This window comes from Prionailurus viverrinus, chromosome A1 (genome assembly GCF_022837055.1).
Source record: "Prionailurus viverrinus isolate Anna chromosome A1, UM_Priviv_1.0, whole genome shotgun sequence".
Taxonomy (NCBI): domain Eukaryota; kingdom Metazoa; phylum Chordata; class Mammalia; order Carnivora; family Felidae; genus Prionailurus; species Prionailurus viverrinus.
In genome coordinates this window covers 128586241-128610854 of record NC_062561.1, presented here as the reverse complement: position 1 = coordinate 128610854, position 24614 = coordinate 128586241, and the positions used below count along the sequence as shown (strand labels likewise).

The 24614-nt window shown below is 38.0% G+C and overlaps 1 protein-coding gene across 2 annotated transcripts in view; it reads left to right on the top strand.

Moving 5' to 3' along the window:
• PDE4D (phosphodiesterase 4D) overlaps nt 1–24614 on the top strand; it is a 1415237-nt gene that overhangs the window by 457343 nt on the left and 933280 nt on the right. For both annotated transcript variants that reach the window (XM_047855197.1, XM_047855190.1), the window contains exon 3: nt 12357–12586. In XM_047855197.1, coding sequence (XP_047711153.1) covers nt 12357–12586 — 230 coding nt within the window. The remainder of the gene's footprint in view (nt 1–12356; nt 12587–24614) is intronic.

Genomic DNA, 24614 nt, shown 5'->3' with positions numbered 1-24614 from the left:
GCTTCTGGAGTTCTCTGGCTAAGCAGGAGGCAGAGAAAATGAGCAACATCATCATATACCCTTTTCTCCAGCAGCAGCTCCTTCCTGGTGTTTGGGGTGTTTAAGGAACTCACTTCCTTACAGATATAATTGTTCTTGTCTACAGGCATTCTTGACCCAATGATGGGGCTCTCCCTGGTCACACGAAACATTAGAAATCTATAGAGAAGATAAAATAAATTGTTATGAAGGAGTTGGGAATGAGACAGGCCCTCTGTGTCCTTGTCTTTGAAGGCTTTTATTGGTGCATATTCACTGCAGGAATGAAAGCTAAGATACTCTAGGCACCTAGTATGAGATGCTGATACTTAGTCTGAGCCTAATCATGAGACATGACATTTATGATGTCAGATGATCTATTGCTGATCTGGGGAAAACTGACAAATTCTGAGAATGAGTACGGGTTATTGGAAAGACCTGAAATGGAACAGGAACTCACAAATGGCTATCTCAGGCTGCTGTAAAGGTCCCAGTAAACGTAGTCCAGAAATAATATGGTTTAACCACATGCTGCTGGGACTGCACCTACCATCCCTGATGCTCTGTCTGCTTGAGCAGAGGCCTCAGGGATACATTCCTATCTATGTAGGTGAATCACAAGCCCCAGATAAAAGATGAAAGCCAATATTACATCCAGGTGAGGGCCATTAGAGACAATTGGAGCCTCCCATGGAGCTCCTCACTGGTCTTTCAGAAATATAAGTGATTGCTCCAGTTGATACCGGAGCTGAGTGTACTCTCATACATGGTGACCCTCAGAAATCTTCTGCCCCCTCAGTGCCATCAGTGGTTATGGGGGACAAATGGCTAGGGTGAGGAAGGTCCTTTTGACACTGTAAATTGGGTATTCACACCTGTAAGAATATGAGATTTTTATCTCTCTAATATGAGGGAACATATTGGCTATTAACATCCTACAAAACCAAATCTATAACCTCTGTTGGTGAATTATGTCTCTGGGTTAGAATAATGAAACCTGTGCTGAAGGGAAACACCAACGAAGAACCAGTCAACCCTTGTGAAGAGTGGTAACAGTCACACAATATAAATTGAGTGGGTGGCATAAGGAAATAGGACAAACTATTCAAGAGCTGCATTGAGAGGGTATTGTATTCCCTGCCCATAGTGCTTCCAACAGTCTGGTATGGATGATAAAAAAGCCAGATGGCTCATGGTAGATGACCATGACCTATGCAGAATTGGACAAGGTGGTACTCCCTCATCTATGGGGCTATGCCCAACATTGCCATTATCTTAGATACTTGGGCCACAGTCCTGGGAGTGTATCATGCTGTACTCGACTGAGCAAATTTCTTTTCAGTATACTCCTGGCCACCAAGTCATAAGATCAATATATCTCTGTATGGCAGAGGCAACAGTGGACTTTTAAAGTGTTTTTCCAAAGCTATCTGCGTGGTGCCACAATATGTCATGGGATGGTAGCTTGAGATCTGTCTCTTTTCTCCTTCCCCACATTTGAAAAATGGGTTCTTTACACTTATGATGATATCGTGTTAAGATGTGAAGACTTGCCTCTGCTGCAGGACCTCTGCAGATTTTGCTGGAACATCTGCAAGGGAGAGGATGAGCAGCGAACCCACAGAAAATTTAAGGCCCAGACACTGCTGTAAAGTTTTGGGAATTGTGTTGTTGGGTAAGTTGCACATTGTCCCAAAAGCTGTGATTAATGAGGTATGAGTGTATCCTACTCCTAAGAACCTGAAAAATATTTTGTATGGATTTTGTGGTTTCATAGGACTTTTATTCCTCACCTGGCACAGTGATTCTGTCCCTCAGACTGCCTGATAAAGAAAGAGCACATATGTTACTGGCGATCAGAGCACCAAGCTGCCTTTGAAAATACAAAAGTACTAGTGAAGTAGATTAAAGCTCTGGGCATCTCCCAAGCAAAGATACCATTTGAATTAGATATGTCTGTGACTCCAGAAGGTGTGGGTTTGACACTGTGGCAGAGACAACAAGAAGAGAGAGTGTCCCCTGGATTTTGGTCCCACTTCTGAAGGCAACAGAAATAGCCCCATAGAGCAACAGCTCCTAGGATTGTATGTAGTATTCCTCTAGGTTGAGCCTCTCATGAAGAAAAAGTATATCATGGTGAGAACTCCCTTTCTTCTAAAGGGGTGGGTTGAAAATATGTCCTATCCACCCACCTTTGCCATGGTTCAAACTCCCACAGTGAGTAAGTGGCAAGACTTTTTGTAACAGAATGATACCTGGACTGATAGCTCGCTCTCACTAGAAATATGTGTGCTCCTAAGTCCAGTGGAGTATGTGGATCCTTTAAATGCCTCTACCCCTATTCTTGTGATGGCCAATAAAAAGGGGGTGGGGGAAATTCTGCTAATGCCTGATACAAAGATGGACAACCCACCCACATGGGCTACAGTAACTATTCAGCCCAACACTGACACCATCTGGATGAAAATGGGAACAAGTCCAGAAGCCAGTGGGCTAAACTAATAGTGATTTGGCTGGTGATCGCTTATGATCCCTAACCTTTAACCCTTTGCACAAGCAGTTGGGCTATTATAAAGGGATTAACCCTACAGCATGGACAGTGAGAAGCCAAGAAGTAGATGATTATTATTAAGCCCTTTTAGGGTCAGGTTATGTGGAAAGATATTTGGGCTCTTCTACAAGAGCCTGTGGTAGTATTCAAGGTCTTTCACCTTATGGCTCAAGGCAATGACAACCCCTGGCAGTCCAGAAGCTGATGCCCTAGCTTAGGGTACAAACTTCAGCATCTGACCCTTTAGTAGATATAGTGGATTGAGTCATAGAAAGAGCAGCCACTATAGCACCGGGGTGATTGCATTTTGCCAAGGATGTCAGATTACCTTTGGAATACAGCAACTTAGTTATGCACTAACACCTTGTCCTGTGTGTCCTAGATAATGCCTAAGGCAACTGCCAATGAATGTTGAACCATGCACAGAAGTTCCCATTCAGTGAGGGATTGGCAAAGTGATTATATTGGCCGCCTCCTCCAAGAAAAGGTTTTCATTATGCGTTGGTTGTATGGACACTGTGTCTAGCCTAACCCAAGCTTTCCTCTGCTGCTGTACAAACCACGATGTCAGTATTAGGGGATTAGAGAAGCTCAGTGGATACCATCATTGAATAGACAGTTATCAGGGGTCACTTTTCCAAGGTGATGATGTGGAACATGATACTGAATGGAGGTTCAACCCCCAGCAGTACAGTTGGTATAAAGGAAAAATGGAATATTAAAGCAGCAATTAAATTACTAACCGGTAAAACCACTTTGTCTGGGTGGATTAAAGTACTGTCCCAGGCTTTAAAACATTTGAATTACCAACTGTAGGGCCTATTGCCCCATCTGCCTGACGGGGGACCCTTGTGAAAACACCTAATACTGTACATTTATGACAGTTGTGGGAGACAGCTATTGCCCTGACTCTCATCAAGGATCAACATTCTGTGCTGCTAAGGACAGCAACCCTCATCATGCCTGACAAAGGTGTATTCTACTGGAATTTGCAATGGAATATCCTACAAGGATGGGTGAGTTGCTCTGACCTTTGAGTGAGGAGGAGCTACATAAGATCAACTGGTACTCCTATTGTCCTGCTGCAAGCTGAATCTCTTGAAATGCATTATAATGGGAATGGAACACATACCATTTAAAGAAATAAAAAGATGGAAATCCTGGGTCGGTGCATCCTGTTCCTAGTCTATTTCTTCTTACCTAACAGTGCTGTCTTCCACTGGCCTACATGTAGGGTAAGCACAACCATTTCAAATTCCTGAAGCTGCAGCCACATTAACATCTAATGATCAGGGCACAAATGTAATTCTTATACAAGGTGAATATTTTCCCATACAATTTCCTACTAAATATCTGTCTTTTCAACCTTGCACTTTTGTTTCTTTGGATGTCTGGTCACAAGATGGACACCTGATGGAAATACGTTCCTTCTATTGGCCCACTTGTATGCCTGGCAAAGGAATCAACCCAACTTTTGGGTATGTGGGCAACTGCCCCTCTCTAGCTTGTTAGGATTATTATGGTGGGTATACCCGCTCTAGAACAGGGATTGAAGGGACTTAAAGCAGTATATTAAGGAAGAACAACCTAGGTTTCTTACTTATAATTCATCTGATATTACTAATACTGATCCAAAATCCTGGCCTGTGGCACACATTATCAATAACACTGGGCATGGGTATTCTTTTTGTTAATCATTCAAACTGTATAGACAGCCTATCAGACTCTTGACTGGAAGGGTCCTAAAAACACCACCATCAAAGCCATGGATGCCTGTACTCAGATTTGGGATAGGTTAATTTGGCTCACCCTGGTTTAGGGACATTAGGCACCCCTACGTTGGGAAAAGAAATAGCACTCTACACAGAACCAACCCAATTATTTCAGGGATATAGGATGGGTATTACCAAAGCTGTGTAATTACTCTGTCACATTAAAGGATAGTGACTGGTTTGGCACTGACTAATCATGAAGCAAAGGTGTTTTTGGATATCCCTCATTGAGACCCAATGGTTGTATGGCACAATCTTTGTGGCTTCCACGTTAGTGGTTGGGCTGCTGCACACTGGTTTTCCGTGGCCACAGGGGATAATCCACACCACAGTAACAAAAATTGCCAACCTCTGTCTCCTCCAGGCCAGATGGGCACATTCTGTTTTCCACCTGTATGATCATTTGGCTGCTGTCTTTGTCCTCTCCATTGGCCCAGAAGACATTATATAACACACACAAAAACCCTTATTAAATTTACCAAATATGACTTAAATGATGGTCACAAGGTCTGGTTTTTGTGAACACTGAACTATCTCTAATGAGGAAAGCTGTCCTCCAAAATAGAATGGACATTATTACTGCCTACTAAGGAGGCACCTGTGCCATTATCTAAACAAAATCTGTGTTTATATCTGATTGGCCTACCAATGTATCATCTTTATTAAATCACATGAGGACACAAGTAAATGCTCTGAGTGATCAGACCCCCAGTCTAGAGGACTTAATAGATCAGTGGTTTGGATAATGGGACTCTTGACAGAAAAACTTATTTTGGGAATCATCTTAATGTGTGTCTTCTCTTGGACGTGCCAAATTGCTGCTATGTGATCTGCCCCCAGTGCAGCTGCCGCCAAAAGGCTGCCTCCCTCAGAGGGGAACCCCTTAATGACTGCTCAGGGCTCATTGTGGAAGAGGGTGTGAGAGGTTATGACAGCCACCCCACCGGTGCAGTGTCCCAGGAGGTCATGGGAAGGTCGTGACCTCCAGCTGACCTGCTGGCTGGATCCGGGCACTCAGAGGCTCCTCACCCCCATGGGTCCTGGGAATGTACCTTCCACACATGCTTTCCACAGCAGGAGCTGACTTTAAGGGCGCAACCTTGAGGGAGCAATGTGCTGTTGACAACTTCGGGGTGTCTGTGACCGAGCTCAGGTGAGGTGTCTGCATAAACTCGAGATTGTGACGGCTGCTGGCAGCGCTCACCACCCACCTCCTGTAACTTCCCGGGCTGGGTCTGCCTGTGTCCTGCTAACTGGGGAGGACCTGTGTCTCCCGCTTCTCTCTCCCTGCCCTCTTTGTGAGTGGGGACAGTTTCAGATTCACCCAGGAAGCTCCTGAGGTTTTCAACCAGCAGTATGTCAGATGTGGAGAAAGACTGGAAAAAGAGTACCTTAGGGCATTGCTAAGATGTAAGAGACAGAGGATCCCCCAACCAAACATTTTGGGGAAGTAGAATCGTAGAGCTCAGTTTGCCTCAGAAAGTCTGACTCTTCTACTTGCGTTAGAAACCTCTTTCACTCGCAAAAGTGTCACCCTACCTCTGTATCCCCAAAGGGCCCTAACTTCTGTGCAGCTGTCATTCTACTGGCTATTGTCTATTTATGTTTCTCCCTAAATGAATATCAGCACTTAAGGGGGAGGAAGTTCCTCACTCAACTGTATTTCACTCAACTCCCTACACAAACATGGAAGGTAGTAGAGACTTCATCAGTTCTTAATTCAAGAATTTAACTAGGAAAGGATGATGTCATGATTAAGATAAATTGAACTCAAAGAATAGAGATGTGATTCTACATATAACACTAGCTGTAATATGGAAACCTCCAATTTTAATGGCTTCCCAGATGGAAAAATTATGTGTGGCTCGTGTAGCCCACATTAAATGTTTTTGATTGTCAAGTGACTCTCCTATGAAGAGGGATTTAGGAACCGTGACTTCCATCTTTTGTCTCCACCATCTTCAGTATATGGCAAGAGATTACAGATGGTGAGACAAAGGAAGGGTTATTCTCACAGTTTTTATGGGCCGGATGTGAAAGTGGCATACATTTCCTTGGCTTGTGTAAACTGTTGCATGTCATATAACACATCGATACCTCTACAACTACCTGCAACCCAGTCTAGAAATGTGATGTAGCTGTGTGCCCAGAAAAAAACATTCTGTCCTCCAATGCCACTGTGTATACATTTTACAGTAATTTCTCTTTAGAAAACTTCATTTTTATATACACAAATGAAACAAATATCAAAAACTATGAGATTATCAGCAATCATAGCAATTTATTTAACACCAGTTATGTGTAGATCCCCATTCTTAGGGCTTTGCAAACTGATTTGCCATCTACAAAGATGGCATCCATCTTTCCATCTACAAAGGATGGAAAAAGAGAACAAAGAAATTAATTAAATACTCTTCACAGAAGCTGAAGAAAACAAAGAAGAAAATAATAAAATGATAATAATAACAACATATTTAATGTTCACTCAGTTATTATAAGTCTTAATTATTATGGGCTTGTTTTCTTTAGGTATGCCTTTCAGAGACATATTTGTCCTAACAGTGAAAAGAATTATTTCAAAGTTATTTTTTAAATCTATTCCAAATAAATTGTTTAATTACCAAAGGGAATTTCATTTTATTACAACTTAACAGGTTTGCATTAAACTCATTCAAACATTGTAGTGTTTTTTCTCTTTTGATATTGTATATCTTAAAGCTAAGTAAGTGATATTTCTGAGTTGAATCAATAACAAGGTAAATATTATTTTATTACTGAGACTTTCACTATACTTTTTAATCCCTAAATATTACATTTTTGATGGAAAATATAAGAGGTGGTAATAAAAATATGAAAATCACCACCAATACTGTCACTCAGAAAAAGCCATTTTAGAAAATTGGGATATATATGTCCATAATTTTTCTATGAACACAATATGTTAAATTTTTATTGTTTTGTTTGAGCCTGTTTTACAAAAATAATATCACTTTGTAATCTGTTTTTCTTAGTCAATGTTATATCATAACCATAATCACATATGCTTGTGCCTTAACCACCTCCTAGTATTTCATAATATGATAAATCAAAATTTATTAAGCCAATCCTTCAGTACAACAATTACATCACATCCAGTTGTTCATTATTATACATAAGCTGGAGTGAACATCTTTGTACTTGGATCTTTGCCATTCTTATTGGACTATGTCTAAAATGCAAAATTATTGCTTCCAAGTTTTAGTATGCATAGGAATCATCCTTGAGACTGATTGAGACTCCCAGGCCCTAGTCATAGAGATTCTCATTATGCAGATCTGGAACAGGGCCTGGGAATCTGAAGTTTAACAGGCACTGTCTCTGATTTTCATGCAGGGGGTTTGAGCACCACATTTTAAGAAGTGATTGCTTAGAGATATTATAAATACTATCTTATCCCTTCAGCCTTTGCAAAAATGCCATTTTCCAGCAATAAGATATATGTTGTCCCAGTAGTCGGTTTTACATTGCTTTCCAGAATAAGGCCACTTAATCTCCTGTCTTCTACCAGATAAAGTTGTTCTTTTTATTTTTGAAAGATCATTGATGCACATGGATCTGGAATTTTTAAAAAACCATTTGTCATATTGTTTTTGAATGGAAATGTTAGGATACAGGCATACACTGTTTTATCATTTTTATTGTCAAGATAAAAACACCACTTTATTTTTAATATAGGTTGTTCTCTCAAAAGAGGTTACCTCTTGAGGTGGTTTTATCTAAAAGACAATGTCACAAACATTAAGTCTTTAATCAGATAGCCTGGATTATATAAAGTGTTTTTGCAGTAGCAATGCTATTATCAGAGTGGGCAGTTTAGCACTTATAAAAATATATTAGCTTTGGCCAGTTGCATTCAGTGTTCAGCTCTGCTAGACTCCTCCTTTGTTCTTTTCTGTGTTCATCCTGAAGAAGGGTATCTATACACTTCAGTCATTAACTTCTTGAGAAATGTGTAAGGCAGATTATGACCTGTTAGCAATCCCAGAATGTGGATTCATTCTGCACTTGTGTCCTTAGATGAACACACAGAACTTCACAAACACACAGAGGCTCACTTTCTTAATCTAAAAGCTAAGAATGGGGGCTCCTGGGTGGCTTGGTCGGTTAAGTGTTCGACTTCGGCTCAGGTCATGATCTTGCGGTCCGTGAGTTCGAGCCCCACGTCGGGCTATGTGCTGACAGCTCAGAGCCTGGAGCCTGTTTCAGATTCTGTGTCTCCCTCTCTCTCTGCCCCTCCCCTGTTCATGCTCTGTCTCTCTCTGTCTCAAAAATAAATAAACGTTAAAAAAAATTAAAAAAAAATAAAAGCTAAGAATGTTACATGTATACCTTTTCTCTTTGTTTTCTGTTATCGCCGTCTCCCTAAACATTGATTTTGCCATTGGCGATTTAAAATCAGAGTATTCAAAACTGAAAGTGGTCTTAAGGGTCATTTTGTACAACTTCTCAATTTTATGTCTAAGGAAATTAAAGCCCGACAGCTTCAGTGACTTCTGAGCAGCATAAAAGTAATTAATGGCAAAGTTGGGCCAGGAAACTCTATCTCCTGATTTAATCAACAAGGATTATTATTTTTTTTAATTTTTTTTAACGTTTATTTATTTTTGAGACAGAGAGAGACAGAGCATGAACGGGGGAGGGTCAGAGAGAGGGAGACACAGAATCTGAAACAGGCTCCAGGCTCTGAGCTGTCAGCACAGAGCCCGACGCGGGGCTTGAGCTCACAGACCGCGAGATCATGACCTGAGCCGAAGTCGGCTGCTTAACCAACTGAGCCACCCAGGCACCCCAACATGGGTTATTATTAATAGGCTGTCCTGATTTCAGTTCTGTTGTTGTTGTTGTTACTATTACTATTATTTTAATGAAAATGTGAGGCTTATTAAATTTTGGTCGATGAGTATATATGTTCTTTTCTGGTAGTCTGCACCCTGCCATATCATACTTGTTAGAAGTAGTAAAACACAGTTGTTAGTAGTTGCACCTTTAACTGAAAGAGATTTGGTTTTGGATCTTGACTTGTAGGGTATTCAACCATCCTAGTTTGGGACTGGGGGGGTTTCTGCAGACATGGAACTTACAATGCCAGGCAAACTGGAAGGGTTATCCTACTAATCATATGGCTGAAGGTATGCTGTTTTATAGGTCTCTGTTTCTTTATGTGTAAAATGGGAAAAGTAATAGGACCCAACTCAGAAAATTTCAATAAAATTTATATGAGTTGGTATATGTAAAACACAGTACCATTTAATAAGGAGTCAATAAATATTGGTCATTGTTATTATTAAATTTGTTCTCTGTTTTGCTGAGTTATAATTGACATACAGTATATAAGTATATAAGTTTAACAACATTGTGATTTGACTTACAAATGTGAAATCATGACCACAATAAGTTTAGTTAACAGGCATCATTTCAAATAGATACTAAAAGGAAAAGAAAAAAAAATCCTCATAATGAACTCTTAGGATTTACTCTCAACAACTTTCATATGTATATATATATATCAATATCAACTAAACTCACCACATTGTACATTATATCCCTAGTACTTACTTATAATTGCAAGTTTGTTCATTTTGATTGCTTTCATTCAATTTCCCCTCACTGCACTCCTGCTTCTGGTAACCACAAATCTGACCTCTGTTTTCTATGAGTTTTTTTTTTTTTCTCTTAGATTCTACATACAGGTGAGATCATACAGAATTTGTTTTTTTCTGACATATTTCACTTAGCATAATGCTTTCAAGGTGCATCTATGTTGTTAGAAATGGCAAGACTGCCTCCTTTGTAAGGCCATTATTATTATTAATGTTGTTCTGCAAAGCAAGTAGAGTCCTCAAAGCACAGATTTGCAGAATCTGGATCTTCATATCTAGGTTTGAAACAAATGAACTTTGATTTTAGCTTAGACATTTTCCTGACCTTCTTGTTGTCCTTATTTTATTCTACTTACGCATAAAATTAGATAATAAAATCCATGGGTGAACAGAATACGCTATTGCCTATCTTTTCACATTTTTCAAGGTCTAAACCAGAAACAGACAAATTCTCTATATGGAAATGATATGGATAAATAAAGTAGCAAGGGCAGTATAGTGCTCTGAAAATATAAAGGAAATTAGCTTGGATTATAATAATACTAGCTGCCATTTTGTTGAGTGCAAACTGCGCTAGTTATTGGTGCTTTAAATACTTCGTATCTCTGGTCCAGACAATAACTTTGAGTGGTAAAAATCATTATCCTCTGTGTTCAAAAGGACAATGGACCTTACTTATCTAAAGGTATTAGTATAATAAGAAGCGCAACAGAAACTCTAAATTAGGGGTGGGCTCTCCAAAGTCAAGTTTTAAAAATGTTTATTTATTTTTGAGTGAGACAGAGAGACAGAGTGAGCTGGTGAAGGGCACAGAGAGAGAGGAACAGAGGATCTGATGTAGGCTCTGTGCTGACAGCACATTGCCCATGCAGGGCTTGAACTCAAACCATGAAATCACGACCTAAGCTGAAGTCGGATGCTTAACCGACTGAACTACCCAGGCACATCTTCAAAGTAAATTATTAAAACACATTTTTAAAGTTTGTTTATTTATTTTGAGAGAAAGAGATAGGTAGGGAGAGAGCACAAGTGGGGGAGGAACCGAGAGAAAGGAAGAGAAAAATAATCCCAAGCAGGCTCCACTCTGTCAGTGCAGAGCCCACTGTGGGCCTTGAGCTCACGAACAGTGAGATCATGACCTGAGCCAAAATCAAGAGTCGCATGCTACACTGACTCAGCCACCCAGGTGCCTCCAAAGTCCATTTTTAACATATAATGGACAGCCTAAATTTTGGAAAAGTACTTTGATTCCCAGGAAGAGTTTCTTTACCTGTAAAACTCAGAAGGAAACAAAACTGCTGTTTATGATTGTGTTTCACATTGCAGGTAGTGAGCAATATACTTTATTATGTTTCTAATAAAGAAACAGAAAACACAGGGAGATTCAGCAGTACTCTAAGAATATGATAGGAGAATGTGGCAACACAAAGACTCTAGAACCCAGCATGTTATCTGGTAACAGTCGGTGATTTTGTCATTCTGAATACATGGATATAATAAACATTGCTCGAGTAGACTTTCCAACCACTGGGAATTGCTCATGGAACATTATATTTTTTCCAACTAGCATCAAAATAATAAGTTTTCTACTTTATTCTAAGCTTGATTTGCCTCTGCATATGGATAATAAGGATCTAATTTGCAAAATTCAGCTATGATCTGTTGGGCTCTCAGCATTCCTTTTCATGTCCTTTTTTTAATTCCCCTTAAAAAATCTTACTATAAAACTTTGCATAGAATATTTATCCAAGTGACACATAACATGTGAAAATATGTGTTATAACTATGGCCCTAAGTATGAAAAGAAAAAGAATATAACTTATTTTCTCCCTTGTTCTTCATAGGCATGTATGTATACCTATGTCATATGTGAAGATATGTATATATTAATTTTCTATAAGTCATCTTTTATAAGGTAGAAAACTATTTTGACTTGCCCTTGATTTTATAGAATTCATGCACGGAGTTAATGAATTCTAATATTATTGGAGATCAGTTAACTGCAACCACTGATCCTTATCTAAATATATTGATGAACAAATTTATTCTTTTGAAAATAAATCTAGATTTCAGTTATTAGTTCTGATCTTTTCATAAAATATTTCTGTTAGTATTGTTGCTTCATTGTTTTATATATATATATATATATATACATACATACATATATATATACACACACACACAAAATAAATGTTATATATATAACAAAATAAATGTTATATATATATACACACACAGAATAAAATACAAATTATATATATATATAATAAAATAAAATAAATATATTTTTTCATATATAATTTCCCTTAATTTCTCTCTCCAAAAGTGTAAAGCCATCATTATTGAGTACTGTACTGTCTTCACCTTTTGCCTTAGGCTTCTGAGGAAACACTGCATTCCAGTAATGAAGAGGAAGACCCTTTCCGAGGAATGGAACCCTATCTTGTACGGAGACTTTCTTGCCGCAATGTTCAGCTTCCCCCTCTTGCCTTCAGACAGTTGGAACAAGCAGACTTGAAAAGTGAATCAGAGAACATTCCCAGACCGACCAGCCTCCCTCTGAAGATTCTACCACTGATTGCTATCACTTCTGCAGACTCCAGTGGGTGAGTGCCTCTGGGCAACATTTTCCCATTTTATATTTTGGATGGTGATTGTTATCTTTGGTCTTTTGAGATTTTGTGGCTCATTGCCTGATTTGATTGGGAGGAAAATGTCTCTACCTCTACAGGAGAAGCTGTTTTAGTCAAACGGTTTTACACAGAGGAGTTGAACAGGTATTGGTGAATGAGAATAAACATCTAAGAAAGGAGACTTGGACTTGGAAAATTAATATTGGTCATATGTGATTTAATAAAAAAAATTCTTAATACATGAGAACTAATTAACACATTAATACACAGGCGTACATATCTGGAAAGAGTAGGTCATGTTCACTGGTACAAAATGAATTTTGAATCAAGAATAGATTGTCATGTAATAAGAATCCAAGGAAATAAGCAATTATTTTCAGGAGGCTAGTAATTTGGCCTTTGACACATCAAGGTGTTGCTTACCAGAATACTGTTTCAGTTCCCAAAAGGAGGTGGTTTTATATAGTGTTAGTTATGGAAGGATCACGCACAGTCACTGTCTCCATCATTCAATAACTTTTGTATTGCTGACTTTGCAGAATAGTTGTGTTTTTGTTCTTCTCTGCTCTTTAGCAATGGAGGTTTTACTCTTTAAGAGCAATGTAGCCAGGTAAACATTGAGAACGAAAGTATGCATAATGGGCACATCCATTCTTTGCTGTTTTGGTCAGCTGCATTTTTAAGAAGATTGAATAGGAAAGAAAGGAAGAAGCCAGTGGCCCATATTTGGAAAGACTCTAGAGCATTCGCTAAGATTATGAGAACAAAGCAATTTGTTAGGTGACAAATGTGATTCTTCCCCATTCTCCGCCAAATTGAAGGCATGTCTAGGAAAGTTGCTTCTGGATTTTCCTAGAAGTTGTTAGAAAAGTTGTAATTAGAAGAAATTTTGCTAGTAACTGCCCTCTGTGATACTGAGTTTAGTTTGAATTGTTACAGACCAGTTCAAAGGACTTGTGTTACTAAAAGCTATGAAGAAATTACTACTAGGTAAGTAAGAATATACCAAATTCTTAAAGAAATGGAAAGTGGAAATATGTGTCTAGTTGTCTTTGGTTTTTGTTTTTGATGAACCATGTATGTAAGGAAGATTGTACACTCATTGATCAAACACACTGAAGCAGTTGGGAATTTTATATGGCAGCTTGACCTGAACATTGAAAAATACTGTCTCAAAAAACTGATTTCCCCTCTCTTTGGGATCAAAGATGAACTACTACTGTTCACCTGTGTATAGGGCAGGATTCCCAGATATCAGGGATTGAGTCAGGGGTCACCAAGACTTCCCCTAGATTCCATGATTTGCTAGATGAGCTCGCAGGACTCAGCCAATAGTCCTATTCATGGCTGAGATTTATTACAGCCAAAGAACACAAAGCAAAATCAGCAAAGAGAAAGGCACATGGGGCAAAATCTGGAGGAAAGCAGCCGGAAGCTTCCTAGAGTCTCCAATTATAGTAGAGTCGGACAGGATGCCCTTAATTCCTCTAGAAGTGAGCTGTGACAACACCTGTGAAATGTGTCACCGGAAAAGTCTTATACCAGAAAAACCTCTCAAAGACTTGGTGCTTGTATGAGGAATGTGAAACGGTGCAACTCACAGAAAGATAAGGGGGTTGCCAGGGGCTAAGGGTAGGGAAATGGGAAATTGCTATTCAATGCATCATTTCAATTATGCAAAATGAATCAGCTCTAGAGATCTGTATCATTATGCCTATAATGAACAACATTGTGTTGTGCGCTTAAAAATTGGTCAGGGGATATCTCATGCTAAATGTTCTTACCACAATTTAAAAAAAAGCAAGATAAAAACCCAGGAAATAAAAAATAGACTCAGTGACCAGAATTTTTACTGGGGGCTGGTCACTTAGGCACCCTCTATCCAGCCTATGCCTAAATTTCAGATTCCCAGAGGGAAAGCAGTTGTTCAGCACAAACCACTTTTTTTTTCTCTTTTAGAACCAGGTTAGGCACAGTGAATGTCTCTTAGCATTTAAGGAATGGTGGGCAGTCTCCTGAAATCCCAGTTTCTAGATACCAGCCAAGGGCAAACTTTCAAACAGGCTTTTCTGAAGATAATGTCACAGGACTGATGTTAACTCTTTTCTGCACAGTAGGTTTATCTTAGAATCATTATCTTGTTTTGTCTACATTTGAGTAAGAAGAGAATATAGTTAAAATTTAAATAAATTTCAGCTGTGATTCATTCATTTACCTTTGGTATCTAAAAGAATTCGATGGCTAACCATGATTTTTCATTCAAACCTCATGTTATATCATCTGCTATTAAAAGAAAATAATGCAATAGATCTAATATATCTCTATATAGTTGGCCATGTATATAATTAAAATTATTAGGTAAAAACCTAACTCAATTAATTACATTTAAATGTGTTGCTAAAAACAAATAGTCTCTAAGTGACAAATAGAGAATTGTCAGTATGGTTATACTTACGTTGGTTCAAAGTTTGTTTCCTTCTTAATAAGAATCTAAGAATCAAGTGTAAGTGAAATTGTGCTTACCATTTACAAACTTATTCAGTATTTTGGAGGAAAGAGTTTGTCTTTTAGAAAGGTGAAACCAGGGTAATTTGTACATGAGGTCAGCCAGGAGAAACCATGGACAAGCGTGACCAACAAGAAACAAAGACTAAGAATGTATGAAAGGGACTATTATTACATTCTGAGGCAAAAATTATTTGTGAATTGAGTATTTGAGAACTATAAAAATTAGGTGTATAATTTTCTGGAATATCTAAGCTTTGGAAGGGAAGCAGAAGGTAAAGTTAGGGCTTACATCCTGTAGCCACTTCAGTTAACCAAACTCCCAGATTCCTTCAGAGAAAGGGCTAATGGGGAATTGAGACTATTTTAGCCAAGTTGTCTCAGTTCCTTGTTGTTGAAGGTAAGCCTGCTACCAGGTCTCTTCATCAACCTACACTGAGACACTGGTAATTGTAAATCTTTGATGGGAAAGGAGGCTTTTCATGTCCTTTGGATTTATTTTCCTTAATTTCTTAACATCATAACTTTTTGTTCTTTCTTCCTGTGTATCAGCACACCAGAAACTTGCTCTGTGAGGTATCACACAGTGGGTCTAGAGGCTTATGCAACCCCTTTAGAAAGACACAGTGTGGCCCCAAGAGTAACTATTTTTTGAAGGGAACTTTGGCCTGCAGCTATTACCTTCCTAATGAAGTGCCTGGGTCAAGATATTGAAACTGAGAGAGCCTTTTAGAATGAACAGTTCCACAGTTCTACTTTGGGTTGTTTTGACCAGGTGCTTTAAATGTGTTCAAATGTATGCCGTTTAACAACTCTCTATAAATAAGCCTAACGTGTCTGAGCTTTTGTGTATTGTGATTAAGCAACCTTTACAAACTTTCAAGGATGACAAAACAGAATTGTAAGATCTGAGATGTTGAAAACCTTCAATGTATCCATCAGTTAGCTTTCCATATGGGATAGGGTCACTCTGACTTCAGGGCTGTGTATTGACTCTCACGGAAGAAGGACATCTGTTAATGGTTTGAAATGCTATGAACTACGGAATGGGAAAATATATTTGCAAATGACATATCAGACAAAGGGCTAGTATCCAAAATCTATAAAGAACTCATCAAACTCCACACCTGAAAAGCAAATAATCCAGTGAAGAAATGGGCAGAAAACATGAATAGACACTTCTCTAAAGAAGACATCCAGATGGCCAACAAGCACATGAAAAGATGCTCAGCATCACTCCTCATCAGGGAAATACAAATCGAAACCACACTCAGATACCATCTCACACCAGTCAGAGTGGCTAAAATGAACAAATCAGGAGACTATAGATGTTGAAGAGGATGTGGAGAAACGGGAACCCTCTTGTACTGTTGGTGGGAATGCACACTGGTGCAGCCACTCTGGAAAACAGTGTGGAGGTTCCTCAAAAAATTAAAACTAGATCTACCCTATGACCCAGAAATAGCACTGCTAGGAATTTACCCAAGGGATACAGGAGTGCTGGTGCATAGGGGCACTTGTACCCCAATGTTTACAGCAGCACTTTCAACAAGAGCCAAATTATGGAAAGAGCCTAAATGTCCACCAACTGATGAATGGATAAAGAAATTGTGGTTTATATACACAATGGAATACTACTTGGCAATGAGAAAGAATGAAATGTGGCCTTTTGTAGCAACGTGGATGGAACTGGAGAGTGTGATGCTAAGTGAAATAAGCCATACAGAGAAAGACACCATATGTGTTCACTCTTATGTGGATCCTGAGAAACTTAACAATAGACCATGGGGGAGGGGAAGGAAAAAAAGAAGTTAGAGAGGGAGAGAGCCAAACCATAGGATACTCTTAAAAACTGAGAATAAACTGAGGGTTGATGGGGGGTGGGAAGGAGGGGAAGGTGGGTGATGGGCATTGATGGACTTTGAGGAGGGCATCTGTTGGGATAAGCACTGAGTGTTGTATAGAAACCAATTTGGCAATAAATTTCATATTAAAAAAAAGAAATGCTATGAACTTGGCAAAGAAATAATTTGGAATGTCATAGATTTTCATATTTCTCTCTTAAGTGTTTTTTCTCCATTTATATTTTTTAATGTTTATATTTTATTTTTGAGAGAGAGAGAGACAGAGAGAGCACGAATGGGGGAGGGGCAAATAAAGAGGAGGACAGGATCTGAAGCAGGCTCTGTACTGGCAGCAGCAAGCCCAATGTGGGGCTTGAACTCACGAACTTTGTGATCATGACCTAAGCTGAAATTGGACACTCGACTGACTGAGCCACCCAGGTTCCCTCTCCATCTAAGCCGTCACCCCAGAGTTTGATGCAGGGCTAAAATTCATGAACCATGAGATCATGACCTGAGCTGAAGTCAGACACTCAGCCAACTGAGCCACCCAGATGCGCCATAAAAATTTTTTTTTATTAAGGGATAGTTTACACGCAGTAGAATATACAACTCTTAAGTATATATCTCGATAAAATTTTATGTATTTATACACCCATGTAATCACCATGTAGCTTGCTAACTCCTATCACTGAAAATTAGTTTGGCCCCTTCTTGGACATCATATAAATGGGATTGTATTGTGAGCACTCTTTGTGTTTGGCTGCTATCACTTAAAATGGTTTTTGATATTTATCCATGTTGGTGTATGTATCAATAGTTTGCTCTTTTTTATTGTAGTGCAGTATTCCACTGTGTGAGCATACCATAATTTATTTATCCACACTCTCTTATTGATGGACATTTGAGATATTTCTTGTATGGGGAGCATGTATTATGAGTAAAATTGCTGTGTACTTTTGCATACAAGTCTTTTGGTGGACATATGCAATTATTTCTCTTGGTTATATTCCTAGGGGCGTAATGTCGGAGTCATAGGTAAGCATATGTTTATTTTAGTTACTGCCTAACAATTTTCCAAGTGATATACTATTTTACTCTCCCACTGGCAATGTGTGGTAGTTCCATTTGCTCTGCATCCTCAACCTCACTTGGTGTTCTTAATGTTTCATTTTATCAGTTCTGGTGAATGTGTAGTGAGCAGTATCTTACTATGCTTTATATTATCTTACAGTATCTCACTATGCTTTATATATCTGATGACAGGTAGTATTGTTTAGCTACTAATATGTTTATTTAACTTATGAATAACGTATTTTGTGCTATGCCCATTTAAAAATTTATCCAGTTTTTCTTTCACTTACTGATTTCTGGGGGCTGTTTATATATTCTAGAGTTCTCTGTTGGATATATGCATTATAAAATATCTTCTCTCAGACCATTGCTTCCATTTTTACTTTCTATTTACTTCTAATGGTGGTAACAGTAAGGACCTCTGAAATGTGTGCACATGTGTGTGAGTATGTGTGTGTGTGTGTGTAGGGAAAGTGTAATAGTGAGAGGTCAAGGAAATGAGGATAAGAGAGATGGCAATGGAGTGGGTCAAAGGAGGAAGGAGAATAAGCAGATGAAGGGGAAAGAACAGTGAAAAGGAAAAGAGGGCAGTGTGTAAGGTGGAGAGGAAAATGGAAGTGGAAAATGGACACAGCTTAATAAAAGGAAAACAGGTGATAAGAAGGACTCTTAACCTGAAGGGAAGTTTTACTTAGAGACAAGGACAGTTGTCTCTTGAACATTGAATGGTAGCAAATGGGACATCTTAATGTACTAAGGGGGCAGGCACAGAAACATGGAGAATGAAATGACATTTTTGTGGTGGCAAAGTAGTAAGTGGTTAGGATGCAGACAGGTTGAATTTGCATTCTACCTCACCACTTACTACCTCTGTGACTTTGGGAAAGTTACTTAACCATTCCAACTTTGTAATATTTCAAGGGCAAAATCGAAATAATGGAAGTCCCTACCTCATCGGTTAGCTGTGAGGATAAAATACTTAGTACTATAAGTACCTAATATGTAATAACATCAGCTACTGCTACTGCTACACTTATTTAGGAAAATATTAGAAGAGATCATGTTTGTTTTTGTTGCATTTGTTGGTTTTCTGTTCTTTTTACTTGCTTCAATTGGGTAACAACCCTTACTGACTTCTACATATTTCTCTGGCCAGCATCCTCAAGAATTAGGAGCTTTCGCTGGTTGCATCTCTCACCCTGACTTAACTTTCCCTGGGTGGTCCCTGTTCCTCCAGATACTTTGAGGAGGGTTTAGCTTGCCATACCTGTGGAGATTGCTCCCTGCACACAGATAAGAAGTTGTGGGAGCAGAGGGCTAGTACGGGGGAGTAGTGTTAAATCTCTCTAGCTGTGTTTCACTACTGCATCAGCTATAATAAAATGAGAGCCAAGGAGCAAGTTTTACCCTTGTGACATGATGACACATCCCTAGATGGATGTATATGCAGGAATATGCGTGAGTAGAGAATATTAGAAACAATTTCTCATCACTAGTGTCCTATTACCTGTCTAGAGAAGTACTCTGTGTGCATTTGTATTGCTGTGTTCAAAAAAAAAAAAAAGAAAAAAAAAAGAAAAGAAAAGAACTTAAGGGAAGAAGTGGTCACTCTTAGAAATAAAACAGACTCACCAACACAGGGAGAAAGACTACTTTAGTCAAATAAGGGTTCGTTTTACAAGGATCTTCTAGAAATACTTACATGAGTTATGTGCTATTCGCAGAGGAGCTGGTCTCAGATGCTAGTTAAACATTGATTTTCGGATGAACTACCTATCATCTAGTGTTCTTGAGTACACACAGTACATTAGAGTGAACATAAAAAGGGTAATTTTCTGTATTTTGTTACTGAATCAAAATCCAAACAAAAGGAAAACAGAAAACAAAAAGAAATCCAAACAAAAGAAAAACAGAAGCCTAGTTAAGGAGACATATCTTATCTTTGAAATTTGATCTTAATTTAAGAAGGTATTAACAGTGGGCATTCCATCTTTGGAATATTTTGAATCTAAGGAATTAAGAAGCTAAAGGGCTGTATTTTGGAGTGTACCCACAAGACTTGCACCTTCATATTGGATCTGTGCTCAAATTTTGAGACATTTATCTGGTGAGTTCTTATTGAAAGCTGTGTGGAAGATCTATAGGCAAAACTTTTCAAATTGAAAATGGGCACACATAATTGTGATTGTGAAATATTCCTTAGACATACAGTTTCTTGGGCTAGATTTGGAGTTAAAAGTAATGAATGCAAAGAAATTGGGAAGCAATACTTCCAAGAGTCTTGATGATACTGTGAGAAAGAAACTGGGTTCCTTTGTCTTTGATTTATTCAAGTGTAATTTATGGGCATAGTGTTTGTCAAAACTTCCCAGAACACCCATAAAATATTGCAAGCCTTTTGTTTCTGAAACATTTGCTCTGTGTAATTAAATCTGGTTTTATTTTTGCTTTGAAATTGGTGATTTTCAAGATTAAAATTAGACTGTAAGACTGATAGAACATTTTATCTTTAATATATAGTATCTTGAGGAACCATATCTTTTTTTTTCCAGAATCAGTAACAATTCTTGGATCTAACCTAAAATAAACAGCTAAATAACACTGACTTTATTCCTCCTACATCATAGAATTTCTGAATGTTTTATGAAGTCTGTCATGCCCTAAATTTACAAAAGAATAAGATAATTATCAAACTCCAATTTCTTTTTCAGACTACAATAGTACCTTTTCATTCTTGTAGTACTTCCTGGCATTCTAATTACGGATACCCCAATGGACTGACACTATACCACAGTATTTTACTCTATATATGTATGTCACTAAAGTAACATGTACCAAGGAAGGGTTTATGTTTATAGTCAAAATTTCTATGTCACCAGGCTCTCACGTTCTTAAAAACACTAAAGAGAGTGCTGACTTTGCACGTGTTTCCAAACCTTTTTTATGCTAACTTTACTTGTTTTATTGTATAGATTGGTTGGGAATCCTATATTTCCCCAAAATGATCCCAGTGAAGTATTTGTTTTGCTATGAAAAGTTGATTGAAGAACACAGTACTATGGCCTGCAGAGTGCAGAGCTGAATAAAAGCACTTTATTTTTGTTCAGGAATTGTAATTTTCAGCTCCTCAGATAGCTTGTTTTCCATAAACACCCCCCTGTCTGACCATCCTTACATAATCCAGAATTATTCATCATTGAAGTGTTTAGAGAGAGTTGACATTCTTTAAAAGTCCTATTCTTTTGACTTGCAATATTATGTTCATAAAAAAAAAAAACCTCGGTGAAAACACTCTTAGTGACATTCATTTAATTATTATGTATATACTGCATAATGTATACACTGATTCAAATTTAACAATGACTGCATAGCACTACTCTGAGAAATCCAGAACAAGGACATGTGTTCAGCTAAAATTTAGGAAAGGACCAAAATATAAAAATATCCCCTCCCCCCCACAATGAGCACTACCAAAGATCAAAGAGATTTCATTAAAATAAAACTGTATATAGGAAAGGAACTAGGAAACATGATCTGTGTTTCTGTTGTTGTTTGCTTTGGTCTGGTTTTGTTGAAAATCCTGGCAAGATGATTAGAAGTTTTTTTTAACAATTTAAAACTTAGGTATCATTTGTCATACCTATTTATCTCATTTGTTTAGAATCTTATATCCATTTTACAGAAGGTAGACAATGCCAGGCATTTTTAGAGTATTCCAAATCTGTAGAATTCAACTAAAGTAGCATGCCATTTTGTTAAGTTGTTTGATGTCATTTATGTAATTTATCTGGATGATGTATTTGCTTTAGTGGATTAACATCATTTATATTACAGTTGGTAGGTTTGAGCCTGGAAAAGGTAAGACTTTTGCCCACATTTCTAGATGAGTTCTATCTCAGGATATTCTGACTGATATTCCAATGTGATTCCTATAAAAAATTACAGTTAATGCTAAATGTTATAGTAAACAAACATACACACATACATACACACACCCCTTGTTATGTGGAGGCTATATACAGATATTTGAAACTTGAGTATAAATAAATAATTTAAAATATATAATTTACAATGTATAAATAAAATTTACAATATACATTTTAGAATAAATAAATATTATATTTCACAATTGACTTTCTGGAACTTTCCCATTTTTTGGTCATATATTTCAAGAGTATTCTCCCTCTTTATTCCTTTGCACCAGTTAATGTTTGACTTTGGCTTTCTTTTTTTCCTAATATGATTTAATTCACACTAATTTTATTTCTTGAAGCCATATATTCGCACTCATGTTATAGAATCAAGTTAAATTTTATAAATATAAAAGAATAACCACAAGTTATATTGATGAATATGTTCATTTATGCAATCATCTGTTAGTCATGTACTTATGTATACACTTATACATTTATCCAATAAATAGCTAGTGTCTGTACTTTGCTATACACCATGCTATGAACTAAAGATGAGAAGCTCCACAAGACCAGTATAGTCTCTTCCTTCATAGAGTTTAGAACCAGTAGGGCATACAAATAAGAAAATAGGCAACTACAATCCTGTTTGTTAGACATAAAACACAAAATGACTGAGGACATGGGGTCTAATATGAGGTATCATAGAGGAGCAAACTAATGTAGGCTTATGAGGAACTGACACCTTAGCTGAGATCTAAAAGGAGATGGCACCCAGCAGGGAGAACAGTAGGGACAAGAGGAAGCAGTGTTTGCATTCATATAACTAAATCTTTAGCATGGTTAGATAAGCTCGTCATATTGAAGGTGCAGTTAATAATCATTACCATTAATTTTTCTTGTAACCAACATCTGACTGTTTGGAATATTCTCTAGTAGTACTGAGCATCCAAGTATAGGCGCCAACTAGGGAGTTGGTTTGACCCAAAATTGGAAAGTGGGGATGCAGTGTTTGAAAAATAGAGAAAGGGAATTGAGGGTATTTGCATGAGAATGAAAGAAGTGATGAATTGTGGCAACTAAGCTGGAAATGAAATGAGTGAATATAAGAAGGTGTAGCTATAAAAAGAGTTCAGGTCTCTTGAGGCCCCTGTGGTAGCAAACAGGTGAAATTAGAATAACTGAACAGGCTGAAAGGATGGGAAGTTAGATTTGGAGGACAGCGTGTTTGAACGTTAAGATTTAAGTGTTGAGGGTAATTAAAGATGTTTTCAAGATGTAGGGGGATGCTAGGGAAGAGGGTGCTGCAGTGGGAAAGAAACAGTTGAGGAACTGAGAGACTTAGACGTGAGGTAACTCTTCCACATGGACACTGAGGTCAAAAAGCAAGATTCAGGATGTCAAAGTGCTAAAAAGTTACACACTTTTCAGTCAATGGGACATAGTGACCAGGGAGACTGGCAGAAGGCATTGATGAAGCAGAGTTGATTGGCATGAATGTCAAAGCAGGGCTTCACAAAAGGGAGGAAGAGTAACAATTAGTAAGTTAACGTGAATAACTAGGAGAGCACTGAACCCATCTCGGGGAAAAGCACTGGGCCCCCAAAACAAGAGCAGCCTCTCTGTGGTTGCACTGCAGGGAAGTGACCTCCTCTGTGAAGAACCAAGTTGGGAGGAAGGCAGTATGTAGGGTAACTGTTCATCAGTGAGGCTGAAAATGAATGGAAGTCTGTTTACCATGGAAAGAGGTTTCTAGAAAAATTGAAATACTTGTGAAGAACAAGAATAGTCATTTGAACAGGGGAGAGAAATCATAGAGCAGTGTAAGGATAATGAACTGGAAGAACACAGAGGAGAAGAGGATCTTCTATCTCAGGTGGTTCTCTGACTATTTTGATTATTATAGCTGAATTCCAAAATGCATTCAAGAATCTGTCCAGCTGTCCTTTGACAGATTCAGGGAAGCAGAAGTGTAGCATAGTTACTAATCTTTTGGAAAGGCCACTGAGGTTGTCATATTCCAAACGATCAGGTCCACAATGGCGTTCACTGCTTCTCAGGACTTTCATCTTTTTCACCTTTTGGAAACAGCAGTAGCTTGTGGTTTGGGGGGAATTTTGCGTCTTTCAAGTTACTCAGCTGTGTCCTAGATATAGGCTGTGGAGTATGGTGAAGGATCTGATCTTTTTTTTAATGTGTATTATCTTTTCAGTCAGAGTATTATTCTATGTTAAACAACTGGGTTTTTTAATATTTAGCTGTAATTATTTTTCCAGTTATAATAAGAACTTAGGTATTTTGAATAGCATTAGGGTTTTTATTTTGAGGATTTCCTTTATTAGAAATGATCATTGTCTTAAAACTGTTTTCTTAAATATTCTTAAATACTATTTCTGGTATTCAAGCATTATTCTAGTTCATCATGCTACCAATTATAGCAGTGAAATCTACAGTGAGATTGAAATTTTTTGAAAGTTTATTTATTTATTTTGAGAAAAAGAGAGAGAATCCCAAGCAGGCTCCACATTGTCAGCACAGAGCCTGATGCAGAGCTTGAACCCACAAACCATGAGATCATGACCTGAGCCAAAACCAACAGCCAGATGTTCAACCATCTGAGCCACCCACATGCCCCTAGAGTAAAATTGAATTTTTTAAAAATGGTTA